At 44.2% G+C, this 20,225-nt stretch overlaps 1 protein-coding gene across 1 annotated transcript in view; it reads left to right on the top strand.

Moving 5' to 3' along the window:
• PLXNB1 (plexin B1) overlaps positions 1 to 3,534 on the top strand; it is a 130,009-nt gene extending 126,475 nt beyond the window's left edge. The window contains exons 35-36 of the mRNA XM_032211836.1: positions 310 to 384; positions 1,566 to 3,534. Coding sequence (XP_032067727.1) covers positions 310 to 384; positions 1,566 to 1,670 — 180 coding nt within the window. The 3' untranslated portion in view covers positions 1,671 to 3,534. The remainder of the gene's footprint in view (positions 1 to 309; positions 385 to 1,565) is intronic.
• The last annotated feature ends 16,691 nt before the right edge of the window (positions 3,535 to 20,225 follow it).

Raw genomic sequence — 20,225 nt, 5'->3', positions numbered from 1 at the left:
CCTGGATGACTGAGAATCTCCATAAAACTCGGATTAATTCAGATCATCCACAGGCTGCAGGCCTAACTCTGGTTATGCAGCCCTTGCTCGTCCCTTGGCATCTCCAGCTCAAAGGCTCCGATAAGATATGATGAGCTAGGCATGAAATGGAGAAGAGGCGGCCATTCATCTGCCTTAGTGTAAGGGAGTCTGACTCATTGGCCACCTGGCCTACCCAGCCTGGAACTTGATCTACTGTACTTTGAAACATGGCTTGGTGAGGCTTTTGGCTCCCATGACTAAATATAGCTGGTGTCTCTTTGCTTACAGAATTACTCAGGTGAACTCAATTCCTTGGTGGCTCTGCATGAACTCTACAAGTACATCAACAAATACTATGATCAGGTGAGGCTATTTTCCTTCCAGCTTGGGTTTTTGTTTGTTTTGGTTTGGTTTGTGGGGGGAAGGGAGATGTAGAGACCCCACACCCATCGTCCCTATTCTGATTGTGGTGACAAATGGGTGCCAAGAAGATTGTGGCTCCCTTTGGGTGCCCCAGTGGCCAAACCATACCTTCAGATTGCATTCCACCAGGGGTTTTGGAGCATCGGTGACTAAAGAGAAAGCAAGTCCCATCAAGCAATCAGCTTCTTGCCTTCTGTCAAACTGAATTGAATAAACTTAAAACTCCTCTCACTCCATGCCTCAGACATCTGTTTTCATACTTCTCCTTGGCTTATGAAAGGGTCAGTAAGGAAAGGAGATCTGGGGATCCATTTTGAGCACAGGGAAGAATCCAGTTCTCCAGATCTGAAGGAGCACATTGTATAGTTAGAACATCACCATCCAAAAAGGCCCCAAATGCTAGCAAGGAAAACAGGTCAGTCAAAGCTTCTGGGATTTGGGAAGGTTTAGATCAGGGGTATCAAACTGGGTTTCTTCGAGGGCCGGATGAGCATTGTAATTCTCTTCCACAGGCTGGCTTGGGAGAGTGGGGGGAGGGATGGAGGCCTCCTGCAACACTGCTGGCCAAAATGGGGCACAAAACACTCCCCTCATGCCCATTTTGGCCAGCAGGTTGCTGCAGGAGGCCCTGTAGGTCAAAAACGGGACGTGGGGGCCAGGGGTGGATTCTGGCTGCTGCTACTGCCAGTTCGCTCAGAGATGTGCCGTGCGCACGCTTGATGCACGCTGTGCGTGCATGCACAGTGCAACAAAAAATGCTCTGCGCATGCGCAGAAGGCAAAATCAAAATGGCGGCACTATAGGAAGCCAGTTCAGGGGCATGGCACGGCTGGGTCGCTGCCAGTTCCAGTAACCCAGGCCACCAAGTTACTACCGGTTCAGCTGAACCAGTCCGAACCGGTAGGAACCCACCTCTGGTGGGGGCCATTTTGGCTGTCCGAGGCACTGCTGCTCTGTCCTTTGCTATTTTCAGGATGGCCCTGTGGGCCAGATTTAAGCCCCTCACAGGCCAGATCCAGCCCACGGGCCTGAAGAGAGTCCTTCCTTTGAAGCGTTCCCTCAGACATCCAGGTCTGATGGTGAAGGCGATCCCTGGTTAATAGCTCTGGTTCTGCCCACAGATCATCACAGCCTTGGAGGAAGACCCGATCGCACAGAAAATGCAGCTGGGGTATCGCCTGCAACAGATCGCCGCAGCCGTGGAGAACAAAGTCACAGACTTGTGAGGTGTCCAAGGGACAGTTCGGGTAGAAAGAAAACAGACAGCACCCACCGCCGTCCCAACTGAGGCTCTATGCTGAGGTGGAGAGAAGCAGCAGCAGCAGCAGCAGCAGAGGGTCAGGAAATGCCAAGGGCGAGGAGGTGCCAGAGAACTACTTTTTTTTAAAAAACAGACTCCTTTTTAAAAAAAAAAAAAATAACACTTAAAGTAAAACGATAATAATGAACTTGTGCCCAGAAGCCGAAAGGCTCCATCAGATGAACTGAGCCATTTTCAGCCAGGAGGCCAGATGTTATGAATGTGCCAAGGAGAGTTAGAGAACAGTGCAGCTGTGAGGGATGCTGGATCTTCACACACACACAAACACACACAGAGAGACAGACACACACATGCCCTGTGAAGAAAGAGGTGGGAACCTGAACTCTCCTGGAGCTTCCTATGGACTTTCTTGGATTCCTTAGCGAGAGCATCCTACTGGCTCAACATGGGGAGATTCACCCCTGTCCTCCTTGCTGCGCTTGGGAGTCTCAACACCCAGCGAGACGTACTTTCCTCTGGAATGATGGGGGGCGAGCCAAGACGAACACAACAGACAAAGGATACAGGCAGAGGAAGGAAGATCCAGCTCCCAACTGGCAGAAATCCCTGAAAGATTGTGGGGGGGAATCGCCTCCCTTCCTCCCACCTACCCCCTCAAGACGGTCCTGACGTTCCCTGGGCGTGTGTCTTCCTGTAGCTGCTGCTTCCGGCCCTTTCCCGCTCTGCTTTCCTCAAACGAACAACACGACCACCACTGGCCTTGCCTTCCCGACAATGAACCGGGGGGGGGGGGGTGAGGCTGCCAATCGCTCTGCAGAAAAGAGCGGAGGCCTGTAGGAGTTTTGAGGTCCCTCCCTTGCCCCTTTGGGTTAGCATTTCTCGAGTAAACCCCCTTCCTCCTGAGAGGTTCCTTCTTCCTAGGCACCTGATTCCACCCTTCCTCCCCCTTTAGAGACTTTCCCACCTTTTTTTCAGACGCTTCTCGGAAGGATGACAAAGCTGGGGATTTGCCAGCTTTGATTTTTCTCCTTCACCCTGGCAGGTTTTGCTATTTGTATGCCCATTTGTTGCTATGCTCTCCTCCTCCTCCTCCTCCTCCTCCTCCTCCTCCCCCTCCTCCTCCTGTCTCTTTGAGAGCAGCTAGATTTACAGGCATTGGCAGACAGTAATGTTGATCTCCATGTCGTGACAGGCACCGCCTGCTGATTTTTGTAACTTAATCTGCTATTAAAGAACAGGGGGGGAGCCAAGCAGAGCGCACACACACACACACACACACACACACACCACACACACACTTTTCTGGGGCCAGCTTTATTCTGATTAAAATTAAACCTCAGCGATGGGTTGATGCGTTGCCTAATTGTTCCCCAGTCCTTTCTATTGAGAGATGAGGTGAGCTCACCAGCGCTCTTAATTTCATTTCCTTTGTCTCTCTTTGTCTCTTCTCTTTGTCCATTATCTGTTAGTAACCCAAATCCAGGGGGAAAAGAACCCTTCCGTGCTCCAGTCAGCTATGCTCTGATAGATTGGGATCTTTCCTCATTACTAGTTTAATCCAATACCAGAAATAATTTCATTTTGTCATTCGGTATCACAGGCTTCTTCAGAGCTCTGCAAAAACCTCTAGTACAGGGGCGTCAAACTCGATTTCATTGAGGGCTGCATCAGGGTTGCATTTGACCTTGAGGGGGGGGGGAGATGGAGTGGACTTGGGAAAGGTGGGCATGGCCAGCTCGACGCCACTCACGTTGGGGGCATATGTGGTGGCCTGAGTGCTCTGCCAGAGAAAACGGGCTTCTGAGCTCTGTTTTAGGCTGCTACAGCCTCCTGCAATCCTCTGCCAGTGAAAACAGAGCTTGGGAGGGCTGCATGCAGCCCTCCCGAGCTCCATTTTCGCTGGCAGAGTCAGAATGGGCTAGTCCTTTGCTGTTTCTAGGGCGATCCGCACTCTGTGGGGCGGATCCGGGGGCCCAGGCCTTGAGTTTGACACCCCTGCTCTAGTAGCATTACAATCTTTTGGGTGGGATTGTGCACAAACAGGTGGAAGTGGCAGTCACGCAAATACTCTCACTTTTGTAGGTATAGGCAGCAGCAACTAACTTTTATTGCTTTGGTGAGATACACTAATGGCAGCTTTTGAGTTCAACCAGTTTTCAAGAATGTGGCTCAACTTTAAAAAAAAAAACGCAAAACCAACTACATATTGTGTTTGGGGACAAAAGTACGTTGACTGCTTGGGGAGAAAATGAAATGTCACGTAAGAAATATCTAAGCAGCCTACTTATGCCATTATTTAAAATCAGCTACCAGAGAGAGGGATTTGGATGGAATATATGGACACTGCTGGGAGATAGTTAACCATTCTGCCCTGTGCAATTTCCTAAATGAATGCAGCCCTGATATTGTTCTTACCTTGTGGGATTGGAGAAACGCAGACGCTGTCTGAGGCTGATGTATGTTTTCACACTTGTAACCAAACCTTAGTTTCTAGGCAGGGAGATTTAAAGGAGAATCTCACAAGGTAGTAAGGAAAATGAGCCACCATTTCACGTTTTACTGAGGTCACCCATTCTCTCTCCTAACTATTTTTGAAAGTTTTCCTCTGTGGCCAACTGCTTTTTCAGAAAGAGATTGAACACTACAAACGCATTTAGCTTTTATGTCAATAGGAATTGTATAAAAAGATCCTGTATCGATGAGAATTCATTGGATGCCTCTAACAGCACACAGAAACCTCTGTACTTTTTTGTCTCCTGAGTCAAATATCCATAACAAGACAGGAAGGTGTGAGAAAGGCATGGGATATCCCAAAGATGCTTTTTTCAAGAGGCAACTGGATTTCTTTTGTTTTCCTTGAAGACGTTTCGCTTCTCATCCACGAAGCTTCTTCAGCTCTGAAGTCCAGTTGCCTCTTGAAAAAGCACCTTTGGGACAACCATGACCTGCCATGACTGAGAACCCCCATAGACGAGGCATGGGATTTCTTTGATCTGAGCTGGGAACACTCAAAATGGTGCGGGCTATTTTGAGCGTTCCCAGCTCAGATCAAAATAATCCCGACCTTCTCACGTACCTTCCTCTCCTCCTAATAGATACAGGTCAACCTGCTCTTGAAGCCGAAAGAAATGGAGAAGTTTCACCATCTCCCCCTTTTCTTGGCTGGCCTTTGATGGGTATTTAATAGCAGCCTGAACCACAGATACGGGTAGGTGATAATACTTCAGTTCTTGACCCGCTGATAGCAGCAGAATAATCAGGCTGGACCACAACAGGACTTGTTTAACAAAACAAGGCTGCAGCTGCTCCCCTTTTTACAGCAGCAACTCTGTTTTGGCAGCAAGTCCAAGCATGATACATTAGTAATTTACCTCCAGCAAGGTGTGTGGTTGACTTGGGGGGGGGGGGTCCCTATATACAAGTACTGTATTTTTTGGAGTATAACACACACCTTTTCCCCTCAGATAAGAGGCTAAAAATTTGGGTGCATCTTATACACTGAATACAGCATTTTTTTGCCTCCTGAAACCCCGCCCACTTCACCAAAGTTGCCGTTCATAGCCTTATGGAGGCTTTCAGAGAGCTCCTGGGGGCTGGAGAGGGCAGAAATGAGCAAAAAATGGGCCGTTGAACAGGAGCCAGGAACACTCTACAAACCTCCTAAGGGCTATTCATGCCTTTTTTTTTTAAGGGCCGTTTTGGGAGGTTTGCAGAGTCCTCGACTTAACAACTTTTTGTTTAGGGACTGTTCGGCACTGAAAAAAGTGACATGATCATTTTTCACACTTACAACCAGAGTTGGGTTCCTGCCAGTTCTAACCTCTTCTATAGAAGAGGTTCCATAAATCTACCGTGCCGTTTAGAACCAGTTCCAGCTCCCTCCCCCTGCCCGTCCGCACCACGCTTGCTCCGCCTGCCGCTCACTGATTGGCTGGCTCACCAATTGCCCTGCCCGCCTCTAAGAGTCCTAGCTAAACCTTAAAGTCTTAAAGCTGTCAAGTTTGAACACCCCTGGGGTTGTTTTTTTCTAAAAGGTTAGGGGTGCAAGGGTCTTGTAACTTGACAGCTTTAAGACTTGCACACTTCAATGCCAGAACTAATGTAACAATTGCAGGGATTCACTTAACGACTGTGGTTGTAAAATGGGGCAAAACTCACTGAAGAACTCTCTCGCTTAGCAACAGAAATTTTGGGCTCAGTTGTGCCTGTATAGTGCAGGAAGGGCTTCCAACCCTGAAGGCTACAGAAAATGGCCGTGGCTACTGAGGAAAGGGCTCCCCAATTTTAAATTTGGGGAGAGTTGCAAAGATGTTATACTGCTTCTATTTTGGCCCTTTTGCATTCTGAGCCAATAATCTGCCTCTTTCTTTCTTTCTTTCTTTCTTTCTTTCTTTCTTTCTTTCTTTCTTTCTTTCTTTCGCATTCTGATTCAGCTCCTTCCTACTCACCCCTACAAATCTGCTCTCTTAACTGATTGGAGGATTAGATCATTATTAATCTGAAAACCTTGATGGACAACCCCAGCCTGATTTTCCTTATGATTGTTGTTGTTCCATAGTATAATGTTATTGTAGATACTGCTCTGAGCAAAGTAGGGATTTTTATCATGAAATGAGAAGTTTTGTCTGTAAATAATCAGCTTAGATTCCAGATGACTTTTATGACAGAGCAAAATTCTTACGTGGTAATTCAATAAACTTTAATATACAATACAGAATGTGGCTCCCTTCTCCTTGTTAACTGGCTTCCTTCCGTATGCATCAGATCTTCCAAGGGGGAATGTGAGGAAAAATCAGTGATTGTTTTTTTACTGGATTTATTTTTGCCTTTTTTTTTTTTTTGCAGAAGACATCCATAAAATTAGCAGATAACAGGGAGGAGCATCAGCTCACTTGCACTAAGTTTTAATGTAGTTTATAGAGTGTATGAATGAGATATTGTAATTTGCTGACTGCCGTTTATGACATATTTGTAAAGCAATTGCTGTGATTTGTCCAATAAAACAAGACTTAAAGTAGTATATGAACCTAAGTGCCACCATGATTTGAAACAATTGTAGATATCGCGTTTAAAGCAGGATATTGATAATCTGGAATCAAGTCTTATCAAGAGAAATCATACAATATGATATTTTATTCCTCAACAAGAAATGATAAAGGGGCAGTGATTCAGTTCACACATCATACTGAAACACAGAAGGGGCCTATTATGGGTGAGCTCCATTATTTTGACTTTATAAACCATGTCTTATGGTTTAGTGTCCCAGAACAATAGCTGAGTCCTAAAATCCTTGGTTACAGCCAAGTAATTGTTTATAAAGTTGCAATTCTTAATGGGACAGATGTGGGAAAGTACTAAATATCTGATTTCTGATTGTGTGCCATCAAGTTATCAACTCTTAGCAACCATATAACATGGCAGTTTATTCCTAACTCGTTTTTGAAGTCTGCCATTTTTGCACTTATCACCACTGTAATTGAGTCTATCCTCCTGCTGTTGATTGTCCTTTTCTTCTCTTTTCTTCCATCTTTCCCAGCATTTGAGCCTTTTCTGGAGAGCTACATCTTTGCATCATGTGTCCAAAAGAGGATAAGCCAAGCCAATTATTTGGACCTCAAGTAAGAGGATTTCATGATTCATTGGTTTGGGTGTTTTGGCTCTTCATGGTACTCTTAGTCTTCAAAAGCGTCAATATCCTTCCCATCCTTCTTCAAAGTCCAGCTTTTGCTTCCATAGATTCTCACAGCTTGTGTGATCCTGATTTTTGTAGATATACTATAGCAGGGGTCTCCAACCTTGGCAACTTTAAGACTTGTGGGCTTCAATTCCCAGAATTCCTCAGCCAGCTGGCTGAGGAATTCTGGGAATTGAAGTCCACAAGTAGCTGGCTGAGGAATTCTGGGAATTGAAGCCCACAAGTCTCAAAGTTGCTAAGATTGGAGACCCCTGCACTATAGACACATTACAGCATTTAAATATTTTTTCCAGGGCCCTCATGGTTGTTTACCAAGTGCTAGTCTTATTTTATTTCTTGAGTGCTTGTTCCTTCAATAGTAAACACAGATCAGCACTTGATTGATCCTAAAAGGCAGAAGCTATTCATAGGATGGGAGAATAATCATATTATTTGTATTACATTGTAAGGAAGCTACACTTATTTTGAGTTTTGGCTCCTTTCTATGGCTGCTTGAATGGCAGACTGATGCAGAAAACGTTGGGCATTGCTCAACCCACCTGTGACCGATTAAAATGCAATCCAACATGTCACTGCTCCAGTGGTGAAATTCCATTTTTTTTTACTACAGGTTCTGTGGGTGTGGTTTGGTGGGCGTGGCAGGGGAAGAATACTACAAAATCTCCATTCCCTCCTCACTTCTGGGGGAAGGATATTATAAAATCCGCATTCCCTCCCCACTCTAGGGCCAGCTAGAGGTAGTATTTGCCGGTTCTCTGAACTACACAAATTTTCCACTACCGGTTCTCCAGAACCTGTCAGAAGCTGCTAAATTTCACCCCTACACTGCTCCCTATGATGAAAGAACTAAAGTCCGTCCATCTGAATGTATTTGAAAGTCTCCATATATAATGGAGTAAATATATTTTCTTTTCTTTTAAATGGTGGAACACAATCAAACTCATATTTTTTTTAGTGTCGGGCTGCATACAAGTTTTAATTTGTATTACCCTTACCCTTATTATTATTATTTAGGTCCTAATTACAAACAGGAATGCCAATAAGCTTCAATATAACTTTTCAAAATTATTCCACTCAAATTTCATTTGCTCTAGGATAATCTTAAGGTTACCAGATCTGGATTGCCGAACTGCTCAGTGCCACTGCAATTTCCCCTTTGCTGCCATACAGAGGCCGTCTGGATTTTTGCCGCTCAGATCATGTGTAGCCCTAGCAACGCAAGCTTGCTTCGAGGAGACATTACCAAGTATCACACCTTCCAGTCTCCACTATAAATTGCTGACTACAACAATAATGAAGCCCTTAGGGCCCAGGTGCTGCTTTACGAAGCAGCCTGCCCTAATCCTTCTGTGTCGCGTTAAAACCTGCGAGGTGGTGGTGGGGAAAACATTCTCTGTCTGACCATGAAGCAATTCTTTCGGCCGGTCTCTTTTTCGTACTAGTGCTTGAAGGAAAGCAACCTGGACTTTCAAGGCAAATGGGCGAAAGGAAGACTGTCACCACGCAGTGGTCTTGGCACGACGGGCGCCCACGGCTTGGCCCATCCCGGAGAGAATCAGAATCAGAATAGAGCTGGAAGGGATCTTGGAGGTTTTCTAGTCCAGCCCCCTCCTCCAGCAGGAAATCCAATGCCATTTCAGACCAATGACTGTCCAGCCTCTTCTTAAAAACCTCCAGTGATGAAGCACCCACAACTTCTGAAGGCAAGCGGTTCCACTGGTTAATTGTCCACACAGTTAGGAAGCTTCTCCTCAGTTCTAGGTTGCTTCTCTCCTTGATTAGTTTCCACCCATTGTTTCTTGTCCTGCCCTCTGGGTGCTTTGGAGAAAAAACTGACGCCTTCTTCTTTGTGGCTTTCTGGTGAAGCTGCGCGCCTAGACCCGCTTCCTGGATTGGGAGGGGAGCCCGGTATTGGACAGATGCGGCGGGAGAATCTAGCTAGTTTAGATATGGAGAGAAAGGGCCATGGGACCGAGGCGGGGGGGGGGCAGTTGAGCTGGGTGGCATTTTTGATGGATCTAGTCATCGAGGCAGAGGCGCTTTTCCCGCCGAAGGATCCTTTTTTCCCACAGTATCTGGGGGATCTTCCTCCGCGTGGCCTGGGTTTAGTCGACGCGGGCGCCACATCTGCCGGATCCCTTCATCCCGTGAGCTCGGAGAGGGGATCCCAGCGTCACACAAAGCAGGAGAGATGCGTGGCTTCCCACGGGCAGCAAATCGTTCGCCTGATTCCTTCGGTGGTTTTATTTATTGCCCAACAAGGGGATTGAGAAGCAGCATCCGGGCAGGGCCCTTGCGGGATTTCCTGCCTCGTCCAAAGTATGCGCCATGACGGGCGCCGTTCAACTCCGTGGTGCAAATCAAATCCGGTCTCATTCAGACGGAGCATCAGCTCTCCGTTCAGCAACAGTTCGCGGTTACGCGGCTGCCACATTTAGGCTGCCAAAACCAGATGGTCGCGAGGTGGCAGCCGAGAGCTTCTGTGTCCCCTTATTTCGCCACGCAGCGGCTCCGCGGGTTTTTTGCCTTCCTCATCCGACGACCTTTCATGCAAAGCAGCCAACACGGTAAGGTTGGGTTAGGAGGTATTGCTGAGGAAACTCTACCATTTTGATGTAGGAAACAATAGTCCTAACAGATAGACTAAAATGAGCGTCTGAAACTTGGTGCTTGTCCAGATGGTTGTTCCTTCCCAAAAACATTTTGAAAAATAAGATATGTTCGCTTCTGCCCTGACATCTGCAATCCATTGACTTCAATTCTACAAGCAACCGGAACTGCCCGACCCCATTTGGCTGGTCTAGCATGTTGTGGGAACCTGGCCACCTCCTAAAGGAAGGGGGCTTGAGGAGTAGAGAAGTTGGCAGTTATTTATTAATTTAATAAATTTATATGCTACCCATCTCACTGTCCAATATTTCAAGTGAACAGCCCAGCTTTTCTCATTGGCATGAAATGGGGTTTTTCCCCCCCCCTCAGGTCGTTTTCAAACTCAAATTTTATTTTGTCAGCTTCTCCCCTCATACCAAATCTAACTCTTCTATTTACAGTAGTTTTTATGGTATTATGCTGCTATCAGACAGACTGACAGAAAGAAAGACAGATGATAGTTCTGAATCCCTTTACATATTTTCTTCTGTATTCTTAGCATCTATAAGTGACCTGCTGTGCAAATGCTTTAAAACATGGTTTATTTAACCATGATTTGCTAAAACAAATCATAAACTGGCTCAGTTTCCCTGTTAGAACTGTAAGAAGTTATCACCCAGCCCTCTCCCAGAAAAATGAAATATCCTAGGAAATATTGAAAAGGAAGAAACATGTTTTAAAAGACAGAATAGCTGCTTGCAGCTTCTTGCCCATCCCCCTTGGTCAATGAGCCATTAAAGCCTGAGCTAGTCCACTTTAAATAATAAAAGAATTCTCCCCTTCAGCTCCAGGAGGGATGGGATTAAGGCATGATAATATTGGCCCTTTACCCAACTCGCCACATAGCATCTGAGAACTCAACCAAACCTGGATTCAAAACGCAGCCTAGAGAGTTGCTCCTGCATGGCCCCATGGGAGTCTGACAACCAATCAGAATACAAGCTCAAGATCAAAGGCCAGAGCGGGCATAAAACCAGGGACTCAGCTTCTCTTCCTTCCTTGCCTTCCCTTCTCTTCTTCTCCACCAACATTGAAGCATGTGATGATCACCTTTTCTATTCAGAACTCAAGCCATGTGGTCCTGTCCACCATTAAAACCATCTTTCCAAGCAGCCTCCATGTCTCCAGTGTCTTTTTCCCCACTTGGAGCCACATTTCTTCCAACAGAACCAAACACATTAAGCCAACACTAAGGCATCTACATTTTGGCTGTGCATAATTATGAATAACCATCAACATGGGAATCAAAAGTCACCCAATAAAAATGAATCCTGCAAGAATGAGAAGAAATGTATTTTTAATACAACATGTAATTAAGCTTTGGAATTCACTACAATGCTATGCAAGGCTTGCTACCATGTTGGATGGTTGGCCAAAATGGGTTGGACCTCTTGATGAAAGTCCTGGGAATCCATGGTTACATTCTGATCTAGGCTTCCCAAGAGCACGAAGCAGACTCTTCATCCCGATAAAACCTCTTTTATTTAGGTTAGAAGGGAATTCCTCTCCAGCAAAGTCCCGGCAAACTGTCTTTCATGAGATTTCACAACTACAGACCTTTATCAGGCTTGGAGAGCAGCCAGGCCGATATCTTCCAAACGCCACTCTGTAGCAGACAATACTTGGCCAGAAGTCAGGAACAGATCTTCACTCTAATGAATTGAACTAATTGTCTCCTGCAAATGCCCCTCCCCTTTCGCTCCTCTTTATTTCCTATGCGAGGGACCATTCACCATTCACCTATGGCTTTACTCCCGAGTCGGCCCTTGTTCCTTATCTGTTCCCTTCTGGTAGCTCTGTGCATGCGCACATCGGGAACAGGCTCCAGCTGTTCTTCTGCCCCACTGATGTCCAACTCTGAAGGCAGCTGATAACTGTTGGGCAGTGCTGGTCCCCTCTCTGCCTCTGACACAGAGCCCTCATGAGAGCCTTCCCCAGACACCAGGACTGGCCCATGTTCCTCCCCAACCTCTTCATCGTCCAAGTCTGCTGCAAGCTCCGCTGGCGGGCCACAACAGGTTATTAGTCACGATGGTGATGTATGATGCCCTTTTGGAGGCCACCTGCCAGCAGACTAATGGGCTTCTTTGTGCAGTTGTTTAGCTACTTTAAGAACAGCCTGCTGGATGAAATGGGCCAGGAGTCTGATCCAGCAGGGCACTTATTTATTTATGACACAAGCATTTCGCACCAGACATTTGTGTAGTGTGGACACAGTTGCCACAAAACCCCAGGGAAAGAGATGTCTTACTAAAATGGAGAAATTTCTTGCAGCCCCTGAACGCTTGGGGATAAAGCAAATGTTTTATCATGCCACCATCAAAATCTGATGGACACTTTTTGGATTAGATCAGACAGATTGGGCTACGCTGGACAAATCTGTCTTTGAAGCAAGATTTCGTCCCCTTCTGCCTTTAGGAGATGTTCATCCAAGAGACTATTGTCGTATTGTACTGGGTTTCTTGAGTGCTGTAAGCGTTTTGGAAAACATAATTTGAAAGGGATGATTTTTTTTTAAAGTGTGGGGCTGTTTTTCTTTTGAATATTTTATTCCTTTGGCTGCTGTGTTTAGAGATTTTGAAAGAGATTTGTATTGTGAATCAAGAAGTCACCAAAGATAGCTCTTCCAGGAACTTGGTAGGGGACTTTTGACAAGCTGGCCCATGTGCAAATCATAGAAATGAGAGAGAGAAGGAGGGAGGGAGAACACTAATCTGATTCATACATGCCAAATAATTAGCTAAAGTAAAACCAGAATTTATCAAATAAACTAGAAGTCAGTGTTTACACACAGTGGACTAAGCCAGAGGTTGTATTCAGCCAGTTCTGACAGGTTCTGGAGAACCAGTAGTGGAAATTTTGAGTAGTTTGGAGAACCGGCAAATAGGCTGGCCCCGCCCCTGATGCCTCCCAGCCTCCCAGCTGATCTTCTTTTGCTGCCCTGAACAGAAGAACGGAGCTGGGAAGCAGGATAGAGGGTGCGGAGGGAATGGTGATTTTGCATTAACCTTCCTCCAGGAGTGGGGAGGGAATGGGGATTTTGCAGTATCCTTCCCCTGCCACACACACCAAGTCACACCACCAAGCCACGCCCACAGAATCGGTAATAAAAAAAATTGCATCCCACCACTGGACTAAGCCAACAAAGTACAAACCACATTATTGGTAAACATGATGTGGAATCTATATCATTGGAAATGCTCACAAAAAGAATGATTCCCAGTTTGATCCAATGGTTAGGCTAGAAAATCCTGCCTTAGGCATAAAAGCTAAGCCAGCTGGGTGACTTTGGGCCAGTCATTCTCTCTCAGCTTAACTCACCTCACAGGGTGGTTGTTGTGAGGAAAATACAGGAAGTCCTTACCTTACAACCGTTCATTTAATGACTGTTCAAAGTTACAACAGCAATAAAAGAAAGCGACTTATGACAGTTTTTCAGACTTTCAGCCATTGCAATATCCCTGTGGTCACGTGATCAAAATTCAGACCCTTGGCAACTGACTCATATTTATGACCGTTGCAGTGCAAAGTCAATGAGGAAGGCAGATTCACTTCACAACCAAGGCACTTAGCAACAGAAATGTTGGGCTCAATTGTAGCTGTAAGTTGAGGACTTCTTGTAGGAGGAGGAAGGTGTGTCAGATATTTTCACCACTTGAATTATTCTTTTTTTCTCCATGTTTTATTTATTTTATTTATATAACATTCAAATCCCATCAAACAGTGTGTGATCTGGGTACAGTTATTTTTGAAAAATCATAAACCACATATTTATGATTGCATTCATCATAATAATATTAAAAATACAATAATATAATAGCAATAATACTTAACATCTTCTTTAACAACTTTTCACATTAATATTTCCTCTTTTTATATCTCCTCCTTTCTGACTCCTGTTTCTATTGTCTAGCCAATGATAAAATACATCCTATATCAAAACATATTCAGTTTCTTTATCCTTAACAGTGAGTGTTAATCTACCCATTTCTGCGCATTCTAATATTTTCTTAATTACTTTCTCATTTAACGGAATCTCTTCATTTTTCCATTGCTGTGCAAATACAATTATGGTTGCGGTTAGTATATGTAAAACCAGATATATAGTCTTTTTATCACACTTTTCCGGTATAATGCCCAACAAGAATACCTCTGGTTCCAAGTCTATGTGTTGCTTTATCACTTTTTTCCAACCAAATATGTATTTTCATCCAATATTTTTTAGCTTTTGGACACGTCTACCACATATGGTAGTTTGAACCAGATGATAGATTATACTTAGAGCACTTAGCAGATCTATCTTTATACATTTTTGTCAGTCTTGCCGATGCAAAATGCCATCTATAAAACATTTAGAATAGAAGAATAGAATAGAATAATAGAGTTGGAGGGGACCTTGGATGTCTTCTAGTCCAACCCCCTGCCTAGGCAGGAAACCCTATACCACTTCAGACAAATACCTGTCCAATCTCTTCTTAAAAACTTCCAGTGTTGGGGCATTCACAACTTCTGGAGGCAAGGTGTTCCACTGATTAATTGTTCTGTCAGGCAATTTCTCCTCAGTTCTAAGTTGCTTTTCTCCTTGATTAGTTTCCACCCATTGCTTCTTGTCCTACCCTCAGGTACATATTTTCTTTGTATGCAGTTGACATAGCCAATTCTTGAATTATTCTTTATAATAATAAAAGCAGGATATAAGTAAATACATTTATTTTTTTAAAATCATTTTAATGAGACAATCCCCTGCCCTTACAATGAATGACTGTCAGCCCAACCTCAATTTCCCAGAGAAGGATAGGAGTGTCATAGGCCTATGGCCATGATGGTGAACCTACAGCACGCATGCCACAGGTGACACACAGAGGTCTCTCTGTGGGCACGCGAGCCATTGCCTCAGCTCAGCTCTACCACGCATGCGCACATGCCTTCCCACCAGCCAGCTGATTTTTTTGGGTCCCACTTTTGCTCCGAGGAGGCTGCAGGGAGGCCTACTAGGCCCAAACCGGGGCATGGGGGAGGGTCACAGGTGCAGAGGGGTGGGGGGAACACGGGGGGAGCAGGTGCCCATTCGCAGCGGGCGGGTGGGGGGGGCGCATGCATTGCATTATGGGTGCAGGCGCGCACAAACGCTTTCGGCACACGACGACAAAATTTAGCCATCAGTGGCCTATGGGCTGCAGCAAGACCTCTGCCTAGGGGGGCTCCATGTGCCTTTCTCCTCTCATGGACATACAGGAAAAAATAGCTCGAGGGTGAGAGTCAGCCAACTGTACAGCGTAAAAGTTTGCATTTCTCTCCCGGCTATCTGTAAATGCTGATCTATAAATACCCACCCGGGAGATTCCAGATTTTGCTTTGGCAGCAAAGCAGCAACAGAGCCAGGAAAATATTAGAGAGCAAAGCAGGAAGCCGTGGCAACAGGTGCGGAGCGACAAGAAGGAATGGTAAAAGGAGAACTTCCCAGCTGTCCTGGCCCGGAGTTGCATTGGAGACTTGAGCTCAGTCCAATCCAAACTCTTTCTCATCGACACAGCTATGCCAGGGGATTTGGGACGACCCTCCCTCTCTCTCTTTCCAGCTGAGCCTCTTTCCAGAGGCTAAAAAGAGAAGCAGGCAAAAGCTTCTTGGATGATACTCCCCAAAGCTGCAAAGCCTGGCAGATCAGGAAGTGGTCTCCCCCACCCACCCCCAATCTGCTTAAAGGGTGCATCTGGGGAATGAGCTGGGATACCATCCTAACACTGCAGAAGACGTAAGTTTCATGCATTTGCTGGGTTTTAGTGAAAGGTAATCTGGTCTGTCACCAGGACCTGTTTCCAGTCTTAGGAAGACAAACATGGATCATTGAGAACTTCAGAAGCTCCTGGGTTACAGTTGGCTTGCCTGCAAGAATGACCCGTTTCTTTAGGTGTCAAACCTCTTGATTTTGCTACCTAATTACATGGATTTATTTAGCATAGGGTGGGAGGAGAATTCAGCCACCTTGTCAGACAAATGACAGCCCACCATATGCTCTTTATTGGGAAGTCCACTTACCATCTAGCGCAGTGGTCACCAACTGGTGGTCCGTGAGAAATTTTTGGTGGTCTTGAGAAAAATAATTTGCATTTTTTATATTGCACTAAATACTATTTATCTTTTTTAAAAAAAATCATATTAGTGGTCCATGGGATTTAAAATTATGAATTTAGTGGTCCTTGAGGTCCGAAAGGTTGGTGAACCCTGATCTAGTGTGTTTCTTAATGGCAAACATTGGGAGGAATAACCAGGGTTGGAATGAATTTTGGGCTCAAATGTTCTTAATCTCAATTTATTTATTTGTTTGTTTATCAAATAAATTGATCAGTAACCGATCAATAATACTGATCAATAAAGTGATCAAAGTCTGACTTTAGATTTTATAATGCAGCAAATAGCTTTGGTAGACTTGATATTCAAGAGACAATGTTTTTATTCATACTGCCTCCATTTCACATTAAAGCAAAAGTGATTTGGGGGGGTGGCTTTTATTTGTATTTGTATTCAATTAATAAAACGCTTTTTTTAAAAAAAAGGTTTTTTTAAAATTTGTTTCTCTATGCCAAATGACACATAAGCAGTAAAAAAATCAATTTAAAAAAGAAGTCCTTGATTTTTTTAAAAATGGGTTTTATTAATTGAATACAGAATACAGAACAATACATACACTGTTTAAAATCTTGTGACCTTCAGTAGATTATTATAGAAATAAAAACATACACGGCACCACAATATTGTGATAGTGAAACCATTCGCAAATATTATTGTTAAATTATGGAAACACAATATAAATTAATGCAAATAACGTAAATTTGTATTTAATGGACATTTGGATCATGTAACAGAGCCTCCTCCTCCTCTTCCAATGCTCTAGTCAACTGAGGTTTTATTCCATGTGTCTCATGATTTAGAGATGAAATAGCTATAGCCACAAATTATTTCCCAATGTTAACCCAGATTTACTTTCAAGCCAAGCTCTCCCTCCACTAAAGGCTGATAGAGCTGAATAGGTAATCAGAACAGGTTAAATAGGGAATGCGTGAGTTCCATTGTTCTTCTGCTTTGGAAATGGGAGTCCAAGTTGACTGACACAATTTACTAGATCAGCCAAGCTTCCCAACAGTAATGAAGGGGCCCTTTCCTTGCAATCTTCTCTAATCTTTCTAAAAATCCAGCCAGAGAACCCAAAGAACCTGAGATCTCATTCTGGTATTGTTCCAGGTCCCTGCAGCAGAGAGCAGCGATGGCTAGACTTTCCCTGCTCTCATTTGCATGCAAACCCTTGAAATAACTGCTGCTGTGAGCTCCCCAGCAGGCCTGTTCCGGAACTCAAAGCGATAGAAGTCGGCTAATGGACAAAAACATTGTGAAAATGGTAGAAAGAGTGTGGGAAAATGTACGGTACTTTTCGGAGTATAAGACGCACCGGAGTATAAGATGCACCAAAATTTTGATGAGGCAAATTTTTTAAAAAAGGTTTTGCACTCTGCAGACCTCCCAAAACGGCCTGTTTTTTGCAAAAATGGGCCCGATTTTTGTCAAGAAAAAAAGGGCATGCATAGCCTTTAGGAGGCTTATAGAATGTTCCTGGGGGTGGGGGCAAAAATGAGCAAAAAATGGCCTGTTTTTCGCTCATTTGTGCCCTCCCCAGCCCCCAGGAGCACTCTGAAAGCCTCCTAAAGGCTATGCACAGCCATTTTTGCAAAGGGGGCAGAGTTTCAGGAGGCCAAAAATGCTGTATTCAGTGTATAAGACGCACCCAGATTTTCACCCTCTATTTTGAGGGGGAAAGGTGCATCTTATACGCCGAAAAATATGGTAACTCCCGATGCCTGTTGCATTGCATTGCATTAGAAATTGGATTGTGTGACCGTACACTTGTGGGTTTTGGTGGGGAGGGCTGGTCTCAATGGCCAGCCTAAGTGGCTGTTTTCAATTCCATAATTCTGTGATAAATGGAGGATGGTCTACGCCTGGAATACCGCATCCAGTTTGGTCACAACTTTATAAAAAAGATCTTGAGGCTTGGGGAAAAGAGCAACTAAGATGTTTAAAGGCTTGGAGATTAAAACATATGAAGGACCGTAGCAAGAATTGAGTATGTCCAGCCTAAAGAGAAGAAGGACTAGGAGTGACATGATAGCAGCTTTCCAGTATTTGAGGGGCTGCCATAAAGAAGAGGGGGGGTCAAATGATTCTCCAAAGCACCAGAAGGCAAGACAAGCGATAATGGATGAAAAGAAATCCACCAGAGAACCAACCTGGAATTAAGGAGAAACTTCCTAACAGTGAGGACAATTAACCGGTGGAACAGCTTTGCCTTCAGAAATTGTGGGTCCTTCTTCATCACTGGAGGTTTTTAACAAGAGTCTGGACAGCCACTTGTCTGAAAGGATATAGGGCAGTGATGGCAAACCTTTTCGGCACCAGGTGCCCAAACCAGAATGTCCGTGCATGTACGTGTCCTAGAGCACCAGAAACCTGAAGACCAGCTGGCTGGTGTGGGCAAGCCTGTTTTTTTTTGGGGGGGGGGCATTTTCCAGGCCATTTTCCGGCCATTTTTCTGCCATTCTGGGTCAAAAAATGGCTTGAAAATGCCCCCCCAAAATTGCCCTGTTTTTTGGCTGCTTTTTTGGCCGTTTTCAGGCCTTTTTCCAGCACTCTGGTGCCTGCAAAGAGCAGCTGGCAAGTGCACATGTGCGCGCTGGAAACCAAAAGAGCAATTGTCAAAAGTGCGCATGCCCACAGAGAGGGCTCTGGGTGTCACCTCTGGCACACATGCCATGTGTCCTCCAACATGGGCATAGGGTTTCCTGCTTGATCAGGAGGTTGGACTAGAAGACCTTCAAGATTTCTTCCATCTCTATTCTGATTGATTGATTGATTGATTGATTGAAACTGTAGGAAGCCCAGTGGTGGACTTGCACATCTGTGAAAAAATATTGGGAAAAAAAATAAAAGATTGGCTAGAGGAGATTACTACACATTGCACTAAAACCTGAATTGTTTTTGTTATGAATTATAAAAGGAAATTATGAAAAAAATATTAGATGCTTAATTCTACACATGATCACAGCAGTTGGAATTACATTTGCACAAAACTGGAAAAATAATTATACACCAACAGAAGAAAATGTAATACAAAAAGTATTGGAATGTGCAGAGATGGATAGGCTCACGAAAGAACCGAACGAGAAAGAAGAATCTGAATATTACTCCGTATGGGATTTATTGTATAATTGGCTAGAGCAGTGTTTCTCAACCTTGGCAACTTGAAGATGTCTGGACTTCAACTCCCAGAATTCCCCAGCCAGCAAATTCGCTGGCTGGGGAATTCTGGGAGTTGAAGTCCAGACATCTTCAAGTTGCCAAGGTTGAGAAACACTGGGCTAGAGGAAAGGGGAGGGGGAAGCAGGAAATCAAAAAAAAAAAGGAAGAAAGATCAACAAATTAATAAACAACTACAAAACCGGAAAATTATTAAAAGATAGAAATATGAGATAGACTATAGCAAATAAACATTATACAAAATGACTCAAATGTAATAAAGACTGTTAATATATAGAATATTATATATAGAATGAAAAAAAATGTATGAAATAATATAAATGCACATATATATATAAAGTTATAGTTTTAAAATATTTATTTGTATAGATAAAAGAATCGCAACAGATATGTAAAAAAATGTAAGGTGTTGCAAAGATGTGAAGTTTGTACAAACAAAATAAAAAGTAAGAAAAAAGGAAACTATAGCAAGTCCTCATCAACTTCTATCAATCTACGAGCATCTTAAGTGTCACAGATACTGCAATATTAAGATAATAAGATCATACCGTGGAACTCATTCAGACCATCGAGTCCAACTTCCTGTGGCTCACTCATCCTTGAGGTGGAAATGAGCTGTGATGTATAGCAGCCTGGTTTGCCTAGTTGCCCTTTGCCCTGACAATTTTATTCCTGGTGGGGAAATGAACCTGGGAACAGAAAACACCCAACAGGCTTACCTTGAAGCGGTTGTACCACAAAACCGCGGACGACAAAATCGCGGTCGACAAAATTGCGTATGTGACGTCATCACAGCGCGACGAAAAAGATCGAAAAATGTAAAAATAAAGCGAAAACCTTACCCTAACCCCCCCAAACCTAACCCTAAAC

Source organism: Thamnophis elegans, chromosome 2, assembly GCF_009769535.1.
Source record: "Thamnophis elegans isolate rThaEle1 chromosome 2, rThaEle1.pri, whole genome shotgun sequence".
In the NCBI taxonomy this organism is placed as follows: Eukaryota; Metazoa; Chordata; class Lepidosauria; order Squamata; family Colubridae; genus Thamnophis; species Thamnophis elegans.
This window is presented reverse-complemented; position numbering and strand designations above follow the sequence as displayed.